At 44.7% G+C, this 19,648-nt stretch overlaps 1 protein-coding gene across 1 annotated transcript in view; it reads left to right on the top strand.

Moving 5' to 3' along the window:
* scarb2c (scavenger receptor class B, member 2c) overlaps nt 1-19,648 on the top strand; it is a 46,898-nt gene that overhangs the window by 13,325 nt on the left and 13,925 nt on the right. Inside the window, exons 6-9 of the mRNA XM_038989547.1 lie at nt 1,101-1,220; nt 4,174-4,343; nt 4,609-4,727; nt 14,668-14,741. Coding sequence (XP_038845475.1) covers nt 1,101-1,220; nt 4,174-4,343; nt 4,609-4,727; nt 14,668-14,741 — 483 coding nt within the window. The remainder of the gene's footprint in view (nt 1-1,100; nt 1,221-4,173; nt 4,344-4,608; nt 4,728-14,667; nt 14,742-19,648) is intronic.

Raw genomic sequence — 19,648 nt, 5'->3', positions numbered from 1 at the left:
AAGGACTCTCAGACCATGAGAAACAAGATTCTCTGCTCTGATGAAACCAAGATTGAAGCCTTTGGCCTGAATGCCAAGTGTCACTTCTAGAGGAAACCTGGCACCATCCTTACGGTGAAGAATGGTAGCATCATGCTGTGGGGATGTTGTTCAGCGGCAGGGACTGGGAGACTAGTCAGGATCGAGGGGAAAGATGAATGGAGCAAAGAGAGAGGGATCCTTGATGAAAACCTGCTCAGAACCTCAGACTGGGGCTAAGATTCACCTTCCAACAGGACAATGTGACCCTAAGCACACAACCAAGACAACGCAGGAGTGGCTTCGGAACAAGTCTCTGAATGTCCTTGAGTGGCTCAACCAGAGCCCAGACTTGAACCTATTCGAACATCTCTGAGAGACCTGAAAATAGCTGTGTAGCGACGCTCCCCATCCAATCTGACAGAGCTTGATAGGATCTGCAGAGAAGAATGGGAGAAACTCCCCAAATACAGGTGTGCCAAGCTTGCAGCGTCATACCCAAGAAGACTCGAGGCTGTAATCGCTGTCAAAGGTGCTTCAACAAAGTACTCAGTAAAGGGTCTGAATAGTTAAGTAAATGTGTTATATATATATATATATCTTTTTTTGTTGCTTTGTCTTCATGGGGTATTGTGTGTAGATTGAGTTAGGAAAAAACGATGTAATCCATTTTATGTAACAACATGTGAAATAAGTCAAGGGGTCTGAATTAGGAGTTACTCATACGGCGCATCTCATTATGAATGAAGACAGGGTGCAGAACTTAAATCAAAAGGAATATTTAGTCTCTAGTCTATTGTACTGCACATGTTTTCCACAGCTTCTGGGGTTGCAGTAGAGATTGTCTGAGTGCACTGTAATTAACTAATAACTGTAATTTAGATGGGTGTTTTTTTTCTTAGCCTCGTTAAACCTGATCTCACAATCTCACGTTTTTGTTCAGGTGACACCAAATGTGAGTGTTCTGGTCAGTATGGTTTCGCAAGGCTAAATATGATGTAGAGTTCACAGAAAGCGAATACAGTCAGAACCCATTTTGAAGTGATAACCGTGATAACAATGAGTGTTCTCTCTGCGTGCAGCTCTCTGAATTGGTGGACCACAGATGAGTGTAACATGATCAATGGGACCAATGGGGCCTCCTTTCATCCAATCATCACCAAGAACGAGACCCTCTACATGTTTTCCTCTGATCTCTGCAGGTTGGTTTGGGTCTGAACTCTCATGTCTCTGTCATGGCTGTCGGCCTGTTACGGGGTTTGTATTACCGCCACACCGGCGGTCACGAGTCATGGCCGCAGTCAAATTCCACGTGACCGTTTAGTAACTAGGCTTCTCCAAGCTCTGATGCTGCTGATGGTCATTAGTAGCCTACCAAACTAGCTAACTGCCTGGTAATCAGCACTCTATTGTCCCTCTTATCACTCGGACATCAATGCAAATGTAATCAGAAATCTAATCGAACACGTCATTAGCTCATGTTGCGCAACATTTCTATAGGCTATGCAATTGATTGAGAATCCAGTTTTGATGGCCTCTATTAAAAAGAAGAGGCTTTTGTCAGCTTTCTATAGGCTAGGCCTACTATTTTTATTTCTCAACTTTCCTAATATTTAGCACATTGCTTCTCTTTACAACAGGAGTATAGCCTACCTGGCTGGCATTACGGGCTATTTAAGTGCATATTTGACATGTATTTTTTGCCCCTGTTTTGAGAAAGGTACATGAAAATGGTCCATTCTAAATAAATACAAAGCCACACATATATTATTTAGTATATGTAAAGACAAGATTAAATCAAGAATCGTATGGTGGGTGACTATCACTTGTGAATGATATACTATCACTTTTGAACGATGCCCAGCTTGTGTGCAGTAAGGCAAGAAACAGCGCATGCCTGTTCCTCTAAAATCTTCAATATGCGCCCCGGAATTCAATAGGGACACGCACAGTTGCGTCTCGGACATGTCTGTCTTCACTTGTAGCCTGTGAGAAAGACCTGATCACGTGAAGGGTATTGGCTAATATGAATTTCTGAGAGAGCCATGTGAGGTGAGCGGTCCGCCGGAGCACGCGGTCCCGTGTGTCTCAGTTGGTAGAGCATGGCACTTGCAGCGCCAGTGTTGTGGGTTCAATTCCCACGGGGGACCAGTACGAAAACATATATGAATATGTATGCACGCACTACTGTAAGTTGCTCTGGATAAGACCGTCTGCTAAATGACTAAAATGTAAATGTGAAGGGAATTATAATTATATTCAGCCTAAGGCCACAACGACCACTGGCCGCAAAAGGAATTAATTGTTTTAGGGGGCATTACAGCCCCACAAAGAGCATGCCGCCAGGAAATTCGAGGCATTATCAAGTGCTTGTCAAATTGTGAATGAGAGACTGAAGTGTGTACAGCCTGCACAAAAAAACAAAGCAGAGCTTTGCCTTTTCATGCAACTTTAAAAAAATCATCATTAGTCGCATCATACAGCCTTAGAATGTATTATGGGTCTCCCGAGTGGCACAGCGGTCTAAGGCACTGCAACGCAGTGCTAGAGGTGTCACTACAGACCTGGGTTCGATCCCGGGCTGTATCACAACCAGCCGTCATCGGGAATCCCATAGGGCGGCGCACAATTGGCCCAGCGTCGTCCGGGTTAGGGGAGGGTTCGGCCGGGGGGCTTTACTTAGCTCATCGCTCTCTAGCGACTCCTTGTGGCGGGCCGGGCGCCTGCAGGCCGACCTCGGTCGTGCCAACGCTGTTTCCTCTGACACATTGGTGTGGCTGGCATCCAGGTTAAGTGGGCGAGTGTTAAGAAGCGTGGTTTGGCGGGTCACGTTTGGGAGGACGCATGACTCGACCTTTGCCTCCCGAGCCTGTTGGGGAAGTGGCAGCGATGAGACAAGATCGAAATTGGGGAGAAGAAATATTATCAAAACATAATAGCCCAGCGTTTGTATCACAACTAAAGTTGCATAAATAACTCTAAATTAAGCATATAGGAGGACCTATTTCTTTGTTAACCGCTCAATACAGAATAGCCACATGTGCGCACTCCCTCAAATCATTTAGAGAAAATATCCTTTCTGTTTTATTCAGTTTTGTTTATACTATAAAATAATACCACGGAATTCTAAGCAAGTCTTGTCTGTTAAATGAACTAGTGTGTCCCACATGAAAAAGAAAAGGAGAGCCACACACTCTAAGAGCTCAGATGCAGTAATAACCTAATAACCAACGTTTCAACAGACAAGCTGTCTTCATCAGGGTATAATGTAGCCCACAGCCATATGGCAGAGCCAGATCAGGACCTAACATAAGGACAACTCAGAGTATTCTGTTCTTCTGAAATAGACTAGATTTTCTTCATATCATGTTCCTTTAGACCTGTCTAAAATAAATAATGGATTTATTGTGATGGTATAGGCTATATTACATGGATTTATTAGACTTTTTAAAATGTAGATGTTCTAAAGGTCTGCGTCAGTGGCATGTAAGCCAGGAGATGTTAAATGTGTTTTGTGTTATTGGTCAATTACCTTGAGACCGGCAGTTATTTGCTTGACAATCACCGGCTGACAACACAGCCCTAATTTGAGTATTCACAAGGATAAAAGTCATTGCAGAAATACAGAACAGTAGTTTAAAATATACAGGTTAATGGGGTGTGATGAAGTCAAACTGAATGCATGAGGCGGCAGGTAGCCTAGTGGTTAGAGCGTTGGACTAGTAACCGAAAGGTTGCAAGATCGAATCCCCGAGCTGTCAAGGTAAAAATCTGTCATTCTGCCCCTGAACAAGGCAGTTAACCCACTGTTCCCCAGTAGGCCTTCATTGAAAATAAGAATTTGTTTTTAACTGACTTGCCTAGTTTAAATAAAGGTTTATTTTCTATTTTTTTTTTACATGAAGTTACGGTTTTACACGACAGTCTGTACAGAGTTGTCCCAACAAAGTTACTTCTCTCAATAGCTTTCATGTTTCAGAATGCTTTTAAAGATGTTTACATTCCAAGATCCACTAAAACTCCTGTAATTACTGAACCCAGAACGAGATATTGCATGAGTTGGCTAGCTTGCTACTCCATGTGTTTGTAAACATTTATGTATCTCCTCTTTCACAGTAGATGAATCTATGCTCTGTTCATTGTCCTCTTTGTCAGATCTATCTATGCCATCTATGAGGAGGAGAGCAGTGTGATGGGTGTCCCAGGCTACAGGTTCTCTCTACCCAGCAAGGTGTTTGCCAACACAACAGACAACGCTGGTTTCTGTTCCCCACCAGGGAACTGTCTGGGCTCTGGCGTGCTCCAAGTCAGTGCCTGCAAACAAGGTAATAATATAGAATGTATTTTCTGTGCCACTTGGCACTCAATTTTATACAAACATTGAGTACATAAGTTTTTATGTGATCCCTACGGGGGTTGAACCCACAACCTTGTCGGTACTAGTCAATGCCACCCTCTTATCAACTGAGCCACTCCTAGTCAGGACTGTAACCATATGAATTCAAAACATCATCTGTCTGAGGTCCATTTATTAACTCAATGAGGTTGGAAAAACGTCATCTCAATGTTGTATCATATTTCACATCCTAGATGCTCCGATCGTCATGTCTTCTCCACACTTCTACCAGGCAGATGAGAAGTTTGTCAAAGACATCTTCGGGATGAAACCAGACAAGAAGCAACACGAGACCATCATAGATATCAACCCGGTATGTAAACTGAACAAAAATATAAATGCAACATGTAACAATTTCAAAGATTTTACTGAGTTACAGTTCATATAAGGAAATCAGTCAATTGAAATAAATGCATTAGGCCCTAATCTATGGATTTCACATGACTGGGAATACAGATATGCATCTGTTGGTCACAGATACCTTTAAAAAAAAAAAAAATAGGGGTGTGGATCAGAAAACCAGTCAGTATCTGGTGTGACCACCATTTTGCTTCATGCAGCGCGACACATCTCCTTCACATAGAATTGATCAGGCTGTTGATTGCTGTATGTGGAATGTTGTCTCACTCCTCTTCAATGGCTGTAAGAAGTTGCTGGAACTGGAACATGCTGTCGTACACGTCGATCCAGAGCATCCCAAACATGCTCAATGGGTGACATGTCTGGTGAGTATGCAGGTCATGGAAGAACTGGGACATTTTCAGCTTCCAGGAATTGTGTACAGATCCTTACAACAGGGCTGTACATTATCAGGCTGAAACATGAGGTGGCGGATGAATGGCACGACAATGGGCCTCAGGATCTCGTCACGGTATCTCTGTGCATTGAAATTGCCATCGTGTTCGTTGTCCGTAGCTTATGCCTGCCCATACCATAACCCCACCGCCAACATGGGGCACTCTGTTCACAACGTTGACATCAGCAAACCGCTCGCCCACACGTCTGTCATCTGCCCGTACAGTTGAAACCTGGATTCATCCGTGAAGAGCACAGTTCTCCAGCGTGCCAGTGGCCAAGGGAATGTGAGCATTTGACGACTGAAGTCGTTTAAGACACCATACTGCAGTCAGGTCAAGACCCTGGTGATGTCGACAAGCACACAGATGAGCTTCCCTGAGACGTTTTCTGTGCAGAAATTCTTTGCTTGTGCAAACCCACAGTTTCATCAGATGTACGGGTGGCTGGACTCAGACAATCCCGTGGGAGAAGAAGCCGGATGTGGAGGACCTGGGCTGACGTGGTTACACGTGATCTGTGTGTGAGGCCAGTTGGATGTGCTGCCAAATTGTCTAAAATAATGTTGGAGGCGGCTTATGGTAGAGAAATTAACGTTCTCTGGCAACAGCTCTGGTGGACATTCCTGCAGTCTGCATGCCAATCGCACGCTCCCTCAAAACTTGAGGCATCAGTGGCATTGTGTTGTGACTAAACTGCACATTTTGGTGGCCTTTTATTGTCCCCAGCGCAAGGTGCACCTGTGTAATGATCATGCTGTTTAATCAGCTTCTTAATATGCCACACCTGTCAGGTGGATGGATTATCTTGGCAAAGGACAAATACTCACTAACAGGGATGTAAACAAATTTGTGCACAGAATTTGAGAGAAATAAGCCTTTTGTGCGAATGGAACATTTCTGGGATCTTTTATTTCAGCTCACGTAACATGGGACCAACACTTTACCTATTGCGTTTTATATTTTTGTTTTATGTATAACCTTTTGCCAAGAGTACCTTACCTCTGGCGTCAGCATGTTTTCAGTTTGACCACTAGAGGGAACTAGTGGATAATATCACTAATTCAAACAAAGCGGACACACACACATACTATGATGCTCAGTAGACAAATTACACTAACTACCTAAATCTAGCCAGTAAGAGGAGAGCGGTTTTCCATTGCAAAACGTTCTTCAACGGTGTGCACTAAGGAACACGACCCAGTGCTCTTCCTGAGCCAAGGCCAGTCAGAAGCAGTGTGTATAAAGTCCTTCCTGTTGATAAGCTGTTATTTATAAAGCTTTTTGTGGTGCAGTTGGAGTGGCTCAGTACCAGGCGTAGAGACACTAAAGATAAGAAACTAGGGATGTATCCCAAATGGCATCATATTCCCTATATAGTGCACTACTTTTAACCAGAGTCCTATGGAACTCTATTCCCTATATAGTGACTACTTTTAACCAGAGTCCTATGGAACTCTATTCCCTATATAGTGACTACTTTTAACCTGAGTCCTATGGAACCCTATTCCCTATATAGTGCACTACTTTAGACCAGAGCCCTATGGAACCCTATTACCTATATAGTGCACTACTTTAGACCAGAGCCCTATGGAACCCTATTCCCTATATATAGTGCACTACTTTAGACCAGAGCCCTATGGAACCCTATTACCTATATATAGTGCACTACTTTAGACCAGAGCCCTATGGAACCCTATTACCTATATATAGTGCACTACTTTAGACCAGAGCCCTATGGAACCCTATTCCCTATATATAGTGCACTACTTTAGACCAGAGCCCTATGGAACCCTATTACCTATATATAGTGCACTACTTTAGACCAGAGCCCTATGGGCCCTATATAAGGAATGGGGTGCAATTTGAGATGCTGACTAACCTACCTGCAGGGCAGACTACAGTTAGAGATGCTGACTAACCTATCTGCAGGGCAGACTACAGTTAGAGATGCTGACTAACCTACCTGCAGGGCAGACTACAGTTAGAGATGCTGACTAACCTACCTGCAGGGCAGACTACAGTTAGAGATGCTGACTAACCTACCTGCAGGGCAGACTACAGTTAGAGATGCTGACTAACCTACCTGCAGGGCAGACTACAGTTAGAGATGCTGACTAACCTACCTGCAGGCCAGACTACAGTTAGAGATGCTGACTAACCTACCTGCAGGCCAGACTACAGTTAGAGATGCTGACTAACCTACCTGCAGGGCAGACTACAGTTAGAGATGCTGACTAACCTACCTGCAGGGCAGACTACAGTTAGAGATGCTGACTAACCTACCTGCAGGGCAGACTACAGTTAGAGATGCTGACTAACCTACCTGCAGGCCAGACTACAGTTAGAGATGCTGACTGACCTACCTGCAGGGCAGACTACAGTTAGAGATGCTGACTAACCTACCTGCAGGGCAGACTACAGTTAGAGATGCTGACTAACCTACCTGCAGGGCAGACTACAGTTAGAGATGCTGACTGACCTACCTGCAGGCCAGACTACAGTTAGAGATGCTGACTGACCTACCTGCAGGCCAGACTACAGTTAGAGATGCTGACTGACCTACCTGCAGGCCAGACTACAGTTAGAGATGCTGACGGACCTACCTGCAGGCCAGACTACAGTTAGAGATGCTGACTGACCTACCTGCAGGGCAGACTACAGTTAGAGATGCTGACTAACCTACCTGCAGGCCAGACTACAGTTAGAGATGCTGACTAACCTACCTGCAGGGCAGACTACAGTTAGAGATGCTGACTGACCTACCTGCAGGGCAGACTACAGTTAGAGATGCTGACTAACCTACCTGCAGGGCAGACTACAGTTAGAGATGCTGACTAACCTACCTGCAGGGCAGACTACAGTTAGAGATGCTGACTGACCTACCTGCAGGGCAGACTACAGTTAGAGATGCTGACTGACCTACCTGCAGGGCAGACTACAGTTAGAGATGCTGACTAACCTACCTGCAGGGCAGACTACAGTTAGAGATGCTGACTAACCTACCTGCAGGGCAGACTACAGTTAGAGATGCTGACCAACCTACCTGCAGGGCAGACTACAGTTAGAGATGCTGACTGACCTACCTGCAGGGCAGACTACAGTTAGAGATGCTGACTGACCTACCTGCAGGGCAGACTACAGTTAGAGATGCTGACTAACCTACCTGCAGGGCAGACTACAGTTAGAGATGCTGACTAACCTACCTGCAGGGCAGACTACAGTTAGAGATGCTGACTGACCTACCTGCAGGGCAGACTACAGTTAGAGATGCTGACTGACCTACCTGCAGGGCAGACTACAGTTAGAGATGCTGACTGACCTACCTGCAGGGCAGACTACAGTTAGAGATGCTGACTAACCTACCTGCAGGGCAGACTACAGTTAGAGATGCTGACTAACCTACCTGCAGGGCAGACTACAGTTAGAGATGCTGACTAACCTACCTGCAGGGCAGACTACAGTTAGAGATGCTGACTAACCTACCTGCAGGCCAGACTACAGTTAGAGATGCTGACTAACCTACCTGCAGGGCAGACTACAGTTAGAGATGCTGACTAACCTACCTGCAGGGCAGACTACAGTTAGAGATGCTGACTAACCTACCTGCAGGGCAGACTACAGTTAGAGATGCTGACTAACCTACCTGCACGGCAGACTACAGTTAGAGATGCTGACTAACCTACCTGCAGGGCAGACTACAGTTAGAGATGCTGACTAACCTACCTGTAGGGCAGACTACAGTTTGAGCTTGGTGGGTGTTTTTGGTTTCTTGTAATGTTCTGCTTGTGTCAGAAATGACAACCTGTCATTAGTTATATAGTAAGCATAAACAAACTGCCTTACTGTGTTTGTGAACTGTACTAAAAGAAGAGCCTCTTGTTACGCTATGCCTTCTAGAAAACTCCTGTACTGTACATACACAAATACACTCACTATGTTAACACGAGGAGGAGTTGAGAGCTTTCTTGGTTTCCTGCCGAGATGTCGACAAAACAGTTTCCTTGCCTCTGCACAATCTATGAACACTCTGAATTGATCTTTAGGCCCTGTTTTCTTTATTAGGCCTATAAAATGTCAAAGTGTGTGTGTACTACCTTTAACCAGAGCCCTATGTTTCTGGGAAACAGGCCCATAATGTATAAACACATTTTTGCCTAATATATCTTGATTTAAAATATATTTTTTATTTAACTAGGCAAGCCAGTTAAGAACTTTCTTATTTACGATGACGGCCTACACCGGCTAAACTCGGACGACGTTGGGCCAATTGTACGCCGCCCTATGGGACTCCCAATCACGGGCGGTTGTGATACAGCCTGGAATTGAACCAGGGTCTGTAGTGACACTGTGCCACTCGGGAGCCTAAGTTGTGATGCTTTGTTTTTAATGTAGGTTTTTATTAGGCTGCTTCTATGGCAACCACTACAGGAACAAAGATTTATTTTTCATGATGTCGCCTCGGTTACTGTTCCAACACTCTAACTGCTAGGCTACCAGCCACCCACAACATAAAAATATATAAAACAATACATCAATACATTGAATAAGGTACTGGCACTGACCTGTATATACTTGCCTTCTCCTTTTTCTTTAACTCTCATCGTAGTTCTTGTGATGGTTTTAATTCTTCATTTTATTTGTTATTCTATTATCATTATTATCATCACCGTATTGTTGGGAAAGAGCTCTCAAGGTAATAATTTCACTGATGTTTTACACCTGTTGTATCCTGTGTACGTGGCAAATAAACTTTGACACACACACACACACACACACAAATATTGTACATGTTATAGTGTACATGTGTAATGGAGCAGTGTACATTTGTATAGTACACAATGTGTTGTACTAAAGTGGTCGATGCGGGTTTATACATATAAAGTGATTGGTAGTAGGAATTTATAAATACTTATGGTAACATGTAAACAGAAGTAATAGTGACCAGTAGCATTTTTTTTTTTTCAAATTGTATTTTACCTTTTATTTTACGAGGTAAGTCAATTAAGAACAAATTCTTATTTACAATGGACTGCCTACCCCGACCAAACCCCGACAACACTGGGCCAATTGTGCGCCGTCCTATGGGACTCCCAATCACGAGCGGTTGTGATACGGCCTGGTATCGAACCAGGGTCTATAGTGACGCCTCTAGCACTGAGACCGCTGCGCCACTCAGGAGCCCTGATTAATACTAATGGTAATGGTAATCAATAATCAATGGACAGCAGCGTGATGGAGTAATACAGCTAATCAATGATTATTGTCTGAGTGGGTAGAGACCTGTGGATGGGCATAAAGTCAGTGTGGATAGTCTGTGGGAGAGCAGTAGTTGTTAGCCATTTTAACGCAGGTAAGCATTTTTCGTCATGAGTCTTGTTCTGCAGAGTGGTCACTAGCTGAAAGAACCAAATAGGCATAAAATCAGATTATAACCCTAACCACACTGCTAACCCTAACCACACTGCTAACTCTAACCACATTGCTAACCCTTACCACACTGCTAACCCTAACCACACTGCTAACCCTAGTACCTAACCCTACCACACTGCTAACCCTAGTACCTAACCCTAACCACACTGCTAACCCTAGTACCTAACCCTAACCACACTGCTATCCCTAACCACACTGCTAACCCTAGTACCTAACCCTAACCACACTGCTATCCCTAACCACACTGCTAACCCTAGTACCTAACCCTAACCACACTGCTAACCCTAGCCACACTGCTAACCCTAGTACCTAACCACACTGCTAACCCTAACCACACTGCTAACCCTAGTACCTAACCCTAACCACACTGCTAACCCTAACCACACTGCTAACCCTAACCACACTGCTAACCCTAGTACCTAACCACACTGCTAACCCTAACCACACTGCTAACCCTAGTACCTAACCCTAACCACATTGCTAACCCTAGTACCTAACCACACTGCTAACCCTAGTACCTAACCCTACCACACTGCTAACCCTAGTACCTAACCCTAACCACACTGCTAACCCTAGTACCTAACCCTAACCACACTGCTAACCCTAGTACCTAACCCTAACCACACTGCTAATCCTAGTACCTAACCACACTGCTAACCCTAGTACCTAACCACACTGCTAACCCTAGTACCTAACGCTAACCACACTACTAACCCTAGTACCTAATGCTAACCACACTGCTAACCCTAGTACCTAACGCTAACTTTATCTTTAAATAACATTTTGCTAGCTTGAGTTACCCGATTTGGAAGAGTTCCGTGTAGTCCTGACTCAATAGTTCTGTGTGTTTCCGAGCCTCTGTTCTGGACTTAGGAACCGTGAAGAGACCCCTGGTGGCATTTCTTGTGGAGGGTATGTAGCTGTGTGAACAGACAGTTCTGTGCTTTCAACACGTCAATACCTCTCACGAAGACAAGTAGTGTTGCAGTCAATCTGTCCTCTACTTTGAGCCAGGAGAGATTAACATAAACTCAGCAAAAAAAGAAACGTCCTCTCACTGTCAACTACGTTTATTTTCAGCAAACGTAACATGTGTAAATATTTGTATGAACATAAGATTCAACACCTGAGACACAAACTGAACAAGTTCCACAGTCATGTGACTAACAGAAATGGAATAATGTGTCCCTGAACAAAGGGGGGGTCAAAATCAAAAGTAACAGTCAGTATCTGGTGTGGCCACCAGCTGCATTAAGTACTGCGGTGCATCTCCTCCTCATGGACTGCATCAGATTTGCCAGTTATTGCTGTGAGATGTTACCCCACTCTTCCACCAAGGCACCTGCAAGTTCCTGGACATTTCTGGGGGTAATGGCCCTAGCCCTCACCCTCCGATCAAACAGGTCCCAGACGTGCTCAATGGGATTGAGATCCGGGCTCTTCGCTGGCCATGGCAGAACACTGACATTCCTGTCTTGCAGGAAATCACGCACAGAACGAGCAGTATGGCTGGTGGCATCGTCATGCTGGAGGGTCATGTCAGGATGAGCCTGCAAGGAAGGGTACCACATGAGGGAGGAGGATGTCGTCCCTGTAACGCACAGCGTTGAGATTGCCTGCAATGACAGCAAGCTCAGTCCGATGATGCTGTGACACACCGCCCCAGACCATGACGGACCCTCCACCTCCAAATCGATCCCGCTCCAGAGTACAGGCCGCAATGTAACGCTCATTCCTTCGACGATAAATGCGAATCCGACCATCACCCCTGGTGAGACAAAACCGCAACTCTTCAGTGAAGAGCACTTTTTGCCAGTCCTGTCTGGTCCAGCGATGGTGGGTTTGTGCCCGTAGGTGACGTTGTTGCCGGTGATGTCTGGTGAGGACCTCCCTTACAACAGGCCTACAAGCCCTCAGTCCAGCCTCTCTCAGCCTATTGCGGACAGTCTGAGCACTGATGGAGGGATTGTGCGTTCCTGGTGTAACTCGGGCAGTTGTTGTTGCCATCCTGTACCTGTCCCGCAGGTGTGATGTTCGGGTGTACCGATCCTGTGCAGGTGTTGTTACACGTGGTCTGCCACTGCGAGGACGATCAGCTGTCCGTCCTGTTTCCCTGTAGCGCTGTCTTAGGCGTCTCACAGTACGGATATTGCAATTTATTGCCCTGGCCACATCTGCAGTCCTCATGCCTCCTTGCAGGATGCCTAAGGCACGTTCACGCAGATGAGCGGGGACCCTGGGCATCTTTCTTTTGGTGTTTTTCAGAGTCAGTAGAAAGGCCTCTTTAGTGTCCTACGTTTTCATAACTGTGACCTTAATTGCCTACCGTCTGTAAGCTGTTAGTGTCTTAACGACCGTTCCACAGGTGCATGTTCATAGATTGTTTCTGGTTGATTGAACAAGCATGGGAAACAGTGTTTAAACCCTTAACAATGAAGATCTGTGAAGTTATTTGGATTTTTACGAATTATCTTTGAAAGACAGGGTCCTGAAAAAGGGACGTTTCTTTTGTTGCTGAGTTGATATGTTACTGATATTATCCCTTATTTAAGAGCCAGCCGTACTGCTCTGTTCTGGGCCAACTGGAATTTGTTGTGTATTTCCCTCTTTGCTGCACTTGACCATATAACTGGGCAGTAGTCCAGGTGTGATAAAACTAGGGCCTGTAGGACTTGTTTAGTTGATTGTGATGTTGAGAATGCAGAGCAGCGCTTTATTACGGTCGGACCTATCCCCATCTTAGCAACCGTTGCGTCATGTTTTGTCCATGTCAGTTTTCAATCTAGGTTTACCAAGTTTAGTCTTCTCAACATGCTTAACTGCCACATTATTCATTACAAGATTTAGATGAGGTTTAGGGTTTAGCGAGTGATTGAAATTTAATTTTATTTTTAATTCTCCTAAATATAATGCTTATAGTTTTGAAATACATTACATGACCAAAAGTATTTGAACACTAGCTCGTTCAACATCTCATTCCAAAATCATGGAGTTGGTCCCTCCTTTGCTGCTATAACAGCCTCCACTCTTCTAGGTAGGCTTTCCACTAGATGTTGGAACTTTGCTGCGGGGACTTGCTTCCATTCAGCCACGAGCATTAGTGAGGTCGGGCACTGATGTTGGGTGATTAGGCCTGGCTTGCAGTCGGTGTTCCAATTAATCCCAAAGGTGTACGATGGGGTTGAGGTCAGGACTGTGCAGGCCAGTCAAGTTCTTCCACACCGATCTGGACAAACAATTTCTGTATGGACCTCGCTCTGTGCACGGGGGCATTGTCATGCTAAATCAGGAAACAGTCTTTTGCCACAAAGTTTGTAGCACGGAATCATCTTGAATGTAATTTGACGGTTTATTCACATAATTTCTCAATTCACAGTATGTTTGCCAGTCCTCTGTGCATCCAGACTTATTTGTCATTCCTTTTTCCTCGTCCCTCAACCATAAAATTGTTCTAATAGTCATAAATCCACAGGGATTTAGCAGTTCTAACAGACAGTTTCTTAACAGGTGCATGTTTATCAATAACTGGAAGAAAAATGTGCCATAAATGTGCCGTATGGTTGCTCCTCACATGAATCACTACAGAACCTCTGGTATGATCTCTTACACTATATTAGGCCCAGGCTTTGGATCTTTGGTTTTCCTTCATATTGCTTCCATGTTATGATCACTAGATCTGATGGGTGTGGATACTGCTTTAGAGGAAATTCCTGCAGCATTAGTAAAGATGTGATCAATACATGTGGATGATTTCATTCATGTGCTGTTTGTAACTACCCTGATAGGTTGACTGATAACCTGAACCAGGTTGCAGGCACTGGTTACAGTTTGAAGCGTTTTCTTGAGTGGGCAGCTTGATGAAAACCAGTCAATATTTAGGTCACCCAGAAAATATACCTCTGTCGATATGACATACATTATCAAGCATTTCACACACATTATTTAGGTACTGTTAGCGTTCAGTGGTCTATAGAATAGGCAACCTGAGAAGTAGTAATAATTCCTAACTCTGATTTGTTTCCACAGCTTACAGGCATCGTACTTCAGGCTGCTAAGAGACTTCAAGTGAATGTGTTTGTTGAGAAGATTCCTGTGTTTAGGTAAGCAAAGACGATCTCATACCAAACCATTCCCTAACTGTTATATCTTCACATTTTACTCACACAGTTTTATTTGAACAAGTACAATCTACACCAAAATCATAAGTCTCACTTGGTAAAATATCTTTGTACCATATTTAGCCAACGGCTAATTTCCCTCTGCAGTGCCCAGGCAGGTGAACATATACAGTGCATTTGGAAAGTTTTCAGACCCTTTTACTTTTTACACATTTTGTTACGTTGCAGCCTTATTCTAAAATAGATTTCCCCCCCTAATCAATCTACACACGATAACCCATGATGACAAAGCAAAAACAGATTTGTATAAATGTTTGCAAATGTAAAAAAACTGACATCACATTTACATAAGTATTCAGACCCTTTACTCAGTACCTTTTGGCAGCAATTACAGCCTCGAGTCTTCTGGGGTATGACGCTACAGCTTGCCGCACCTGTATTTGGGGAGTTTCCCCTCCCATTCTTCTCTGCAGATCATCTCAAGCTCTATCAGGTTGGATGGGGAGTGTTGCTGCACAGCTATTTTCAGTCTTTCCAGAGATGTTTGATCAGGTTCAAGTCTGATCGGGCTCTGGCTAGGCCACTCAAGGACATTCAGAGACTTGTCCCGAAGCCAGTCCTGCGTTGTCTTGGCTGTATTCTTAGGGTCGTTGTCCTGTTAGAAGGTGAACCTTCGCCCCAGTCTTTTGGTCCTGAGCGCTCTGGAGCAGGTTTTCATCAAGGATCTCTCAGTACTTTGCTCCATTCCTCTCTCCCTCAATCCTGACTAGTCTCCCAGTTCCTGCCGCTGAAAAATATACCCACAGCATGATACTGCCACCACCACCATGCTTCACGTAGGGATGGTGCCAGGTTTCCTCCAGACGTGACACTAGGCATTCAGGCCTAAGAGTTCAATCTTGGTTTCATCAGACCAGAGAATCTTGTTTTTCATGGTCAGAGTCCTATAGGTGCCTTTTGGCAACACTTCAAGTGGGCTGTCATGTGCCTTTTTACTGAGGAGTGGCTTCCGTCTGGCCACTCTACCATAAAGGCCTGATTGATGGAGTGCTGCAGAGATTGTTGTCCTTCTGGAAGGTTCTCCCATCTCCACAGAGGAACTCTGGAGCTCTGTCAGAGTGAGCATTGGGTTCTTGGTCACCTCCCTGACCAAGGCCCTTCTCCCCCGATTGCTCAGTTTGGTCTGGTGGCCAGCTCTGGGAGTCTTGGTGGTTCCAAACTTCTTCAATTTAAGAATGATGGAGGCCACTGTGTTCTTGGGGACCTTCAATGCTGCAGACATTTTTTGGTACCCTTCCCCAGATCTGTGCCTCGACACAATCCTGTCTCGGAGCTCTACGGAAATTCCTTCGACCTCATGTCTAGGGTTTTGCTCTGACATGCACAGTCAAATGTGGGACCTCATATAGACAGGTCTGTGCCTTTCCAAATCATGTCTAATAAGTAGAATTTACCACAGGTGGACTCCAAGTTGTAGAAACATCTCAAGGATGATCAATGGAAAAAGGATGCTCCTGAGCTCAATTTCATGTCTCATAGCAAAGGCTCTGAATACTTATGTTAATGTATATAAAACAATCTTGTTTTTACTTTGTCATTGTGGAGTATTTGTGTGTAGATTGAATAAGGCTGTAACGTAGCAAAATGTGGGGAAAATCAAGGGGTCTGAGTACTTTCCGAATGCACTGTGAACAAGTAAAATACTTGTTTACAGACAACATGCAAAAATGTGACAATTCAAAAAAGAAAATAATAAATCAAGACATTGCAGATAATAATAATTCAACACATTGCTGTGTTTTTGAAAGAAAAGCTATTTTTTTGTTGTCCATTTTAAAATAACATCAAATTGATCAGTAATACAGTGTAGACATTGTTAATGTTGTAAATTACTATTGTAGCTGGAAATGGCAGATTTTTTAATTGAATATCTACATCGGTGTACAGAGGCCCATTATCAGCAACAATCACTCCTGTGTTCCAATGGCACGTTGTGTTAGCTAATCCAAGATTATAATTTTAAAAGGCTAATTGATCATTAGAAAACCCTTTTGCACTTATGTTAGCACAGCTGAAAACTGTCCTGATTAAAGAAGCAATAAAACTGGCCTTCTTTAGACTAGTTGAGTATCTGGAGCATCAGCATTCGTGGGTTCGATTACAAGCTCAAAATAGCCAGAAACAAAACCTTTCTTCTGAAACTCGTCAGTCTATTCTTGTTCTGAGAAATGAAGGCTATTCCACGCGAGAAATTGCCAAGAAACTGAAGGTCTATAACGCTGTGTACTATTCCCTTCAAAGCGCAAATTGACTTTAACCAGAATAGAAAGAGGAGTGGGAGGCCCCCGTTGCACCACTGAGCAAGTGGACAAGTACATTAGTGTCTAGTTTGAGAATCAGACGCCTGAAGTGTTGCCACCTCAAGTCCTCAACTGGCAGCTTCATTAAATAGTACCCACAAAACACCAGTCTCAACGTCAACAGTGAAAAGGCGACTCCGGGATGCTGGCCTTCTAGGCAGAGTTGCAAAGAAAAAGCCATATCTCAGACTGGCCAATAAAAAGAAAATATGGGCAAAAGATCACAGACACTGGACAGAGGAACTCTGCCTAGAAGGCCAGCATCCCGGCGTCGCCTCTTCACTGTTGACGTTGAGACTGGTGTTTTGTGGGTACTATTTAATGAAGCTGCCATCTCCCCTCTGCTTGAATGCAGAGGGGAGATTATGTTGTGTTGTTTCTTTGCATTTCTGTCTTCCTCTGGTATACTGAGATGTCGGTGTAAATAAATTTGAGGTGTTGGCAGCTTCATAGGCTATTCTCGTTGACTTTGGCGACATACTGCTCACGTCTTATCCACAACTCTCTGTCCATCGCCGTTGTAATCGACTGGGGAGCCAACATTTCCCCAAACTGGATATTTTAAACGATGATGGAGAATCCTCCAATTCTGGTTTATCGACCCCACCACTTCCCATCTTACAGAACTAGTTCCCGGCTGCGCCTCACAAAAGGACAGTTTGAAATGCACCAGTTAAGATTTGAATTTTGATTACAATGTGAGCATAGGCTCTAGTTCAGGGATCTACTAGATTCAGCTGCGGAACTATTTTTCTTGAGCGGATGGTCGGGGGGGGGGGGGGGGGGCCTGAACATAATTGCAAATTTGTAGACAGCAAATTTACCGCAAGAAGCCCAAACAGATATATTTTACTAAAACATAATGTCAAACCTTGCTTACCTTTTTGTATACGATCACATACAGTATATCTCTCTCTCTCATGTGTGGGATTACTTTGGAACAGATTTGTAAAATGTAAAATCACTTGGAGCTGATTTGCTGGTGTTTTTACAGTCTTTTATATCCAACAATTTAAGAAAAAATAATAATAATAATAATCACACGCGGTCCGCCAGTTGGGGAATCCAGATGTAGTTGCTTTAACAGAATAGCTTAGAATGTGTTTTGAGCTCAGATTTACTCAAAAGGGCATAGGCCCTCAATGCAGTGTAGGCATAGGGCTAGAGTTTTTATATTTTGTTCAACTTTTTTTTATGTATTCAATGGGGTTCACAGTGAGGACGGAACAGAGGCCTCGTACCGAACACCCCTAGAAGCCTGCTATCTCCTATCTCATTGTTCTGAACAGAGGCCTCGTACCGAACACCCCTAGAAGCCTGCTATCTCCTATCTCATTGTTCTGAACAGAGGCCTCGTACCGAACACCCCTAGAAGCCTGCTATCTCCTATCTCATTGTTCTGAACAGAGGCCTCGTACCGAACACCCCTAGAAGCCTGCTATCTCCTATCTCATTGTTCTGAACAGAGGTCTCGTACCGAACACCCCTAGAAGCCTGCTATCTCCTATCTCATTGTTCTGAACAGAGGCCTCGTACCGAACACCCCTAGAAGCCTGCTATCTCCCTAGAAGCCTGCTATCTCCCTAGAAGCCTGCTATCTCCCTAGAAGCCTGCTATCTCCCTAGAAGCCTGCTATCTCCCTAGAAGCCTGCTATCTCCCTAGAAGCCTGCTATCTCCCTAGAAGCCTGCTATCTCCCTAGAAGCCTGCTATCTCCTATCTCATTGTTCTGAACAGAGGCCTCGTACCGAACACCCCTAGAAGCCTGCTATCTCCTATCTCATTGTTCTGAACAGAGGTCTCGTACCGAACACCCCTAGAAGCCTGCTATCTCCTATCTCATTGTTCTGAACAGAGGCCTCGTACCGAACACCCCTAGAAGCCTGCTATCTCCTATCTCATTGTTCTGAACAGAGGCCTCGTACCGAACACCCCTAGAAGCCTGCTATCTCCTATCTCATTGTTCTGAACAGAGGTCTCGTACCGAACACCCCTAGAAGCCTGCTATCTCCTATCTCATTGTTCTGAACAGAGGCCTCGTACCGAACACCCCTAGAAGCCTGCTATCTCCCTAGAAGCCTGCTATCTCCCTAGAAGCCTGCTCTCTCCCTAGAAGCCTGCTATCTCCCTAGAAGCCTGCTATCTCCCTAGAAGCCTGCTATCTCCCTAGAAGCCTGCTATCTCCCTAGAAGCCTGCTATCTCCCTAGAAGCCTGCTATCTCCCTAGAAGCCTGCTATCTCCCTAGAAGCCTGCCATCTCCCTAGAAGCCTGCTATCTCCCTAGAAGCCTGCCATCTCCCTAGAAGCCTGCCATCTCCCTAGAAGCCTGCCATCTCCCTAGAAGCCTGCCATCTCCCTAGAAGCCTGCCATCTCCCTAGAAGCCTGCCATCTCCCTAGAAGCCTGCCATCTCCCTAGAAGCCTGCCATCTCCCTAGAAGCCTGCCATCTCCCTAGAAGCCTGCCATCTCCCTAGAAGCCTGCCATCTCCCTAGAAGCCTGCCATCTCCCTAGAAGCCTGCCATCTCCCTA

This window comes from Salvelinus namaycush, chromosome 3 (assembly GCF_016432855.1).
Source record: "Salvelinus namaycush isolate Seneca chromosome 3, SaNama_1.0, whole genome shotgun sequence".
NCBI classification, from domain to species: domain Eukaryota; kingdom Metazoa; phylum Chordata; class Actinopteri; order Salmoniformes; family Salmonidae; genus Salvelinus; species Salvelinus namaycush.
The sequence above is the reverse complement of the archived record's forward strand: the minus strand, read 5'-3'. Positions and strand labels throughout refer to the sequence as shown.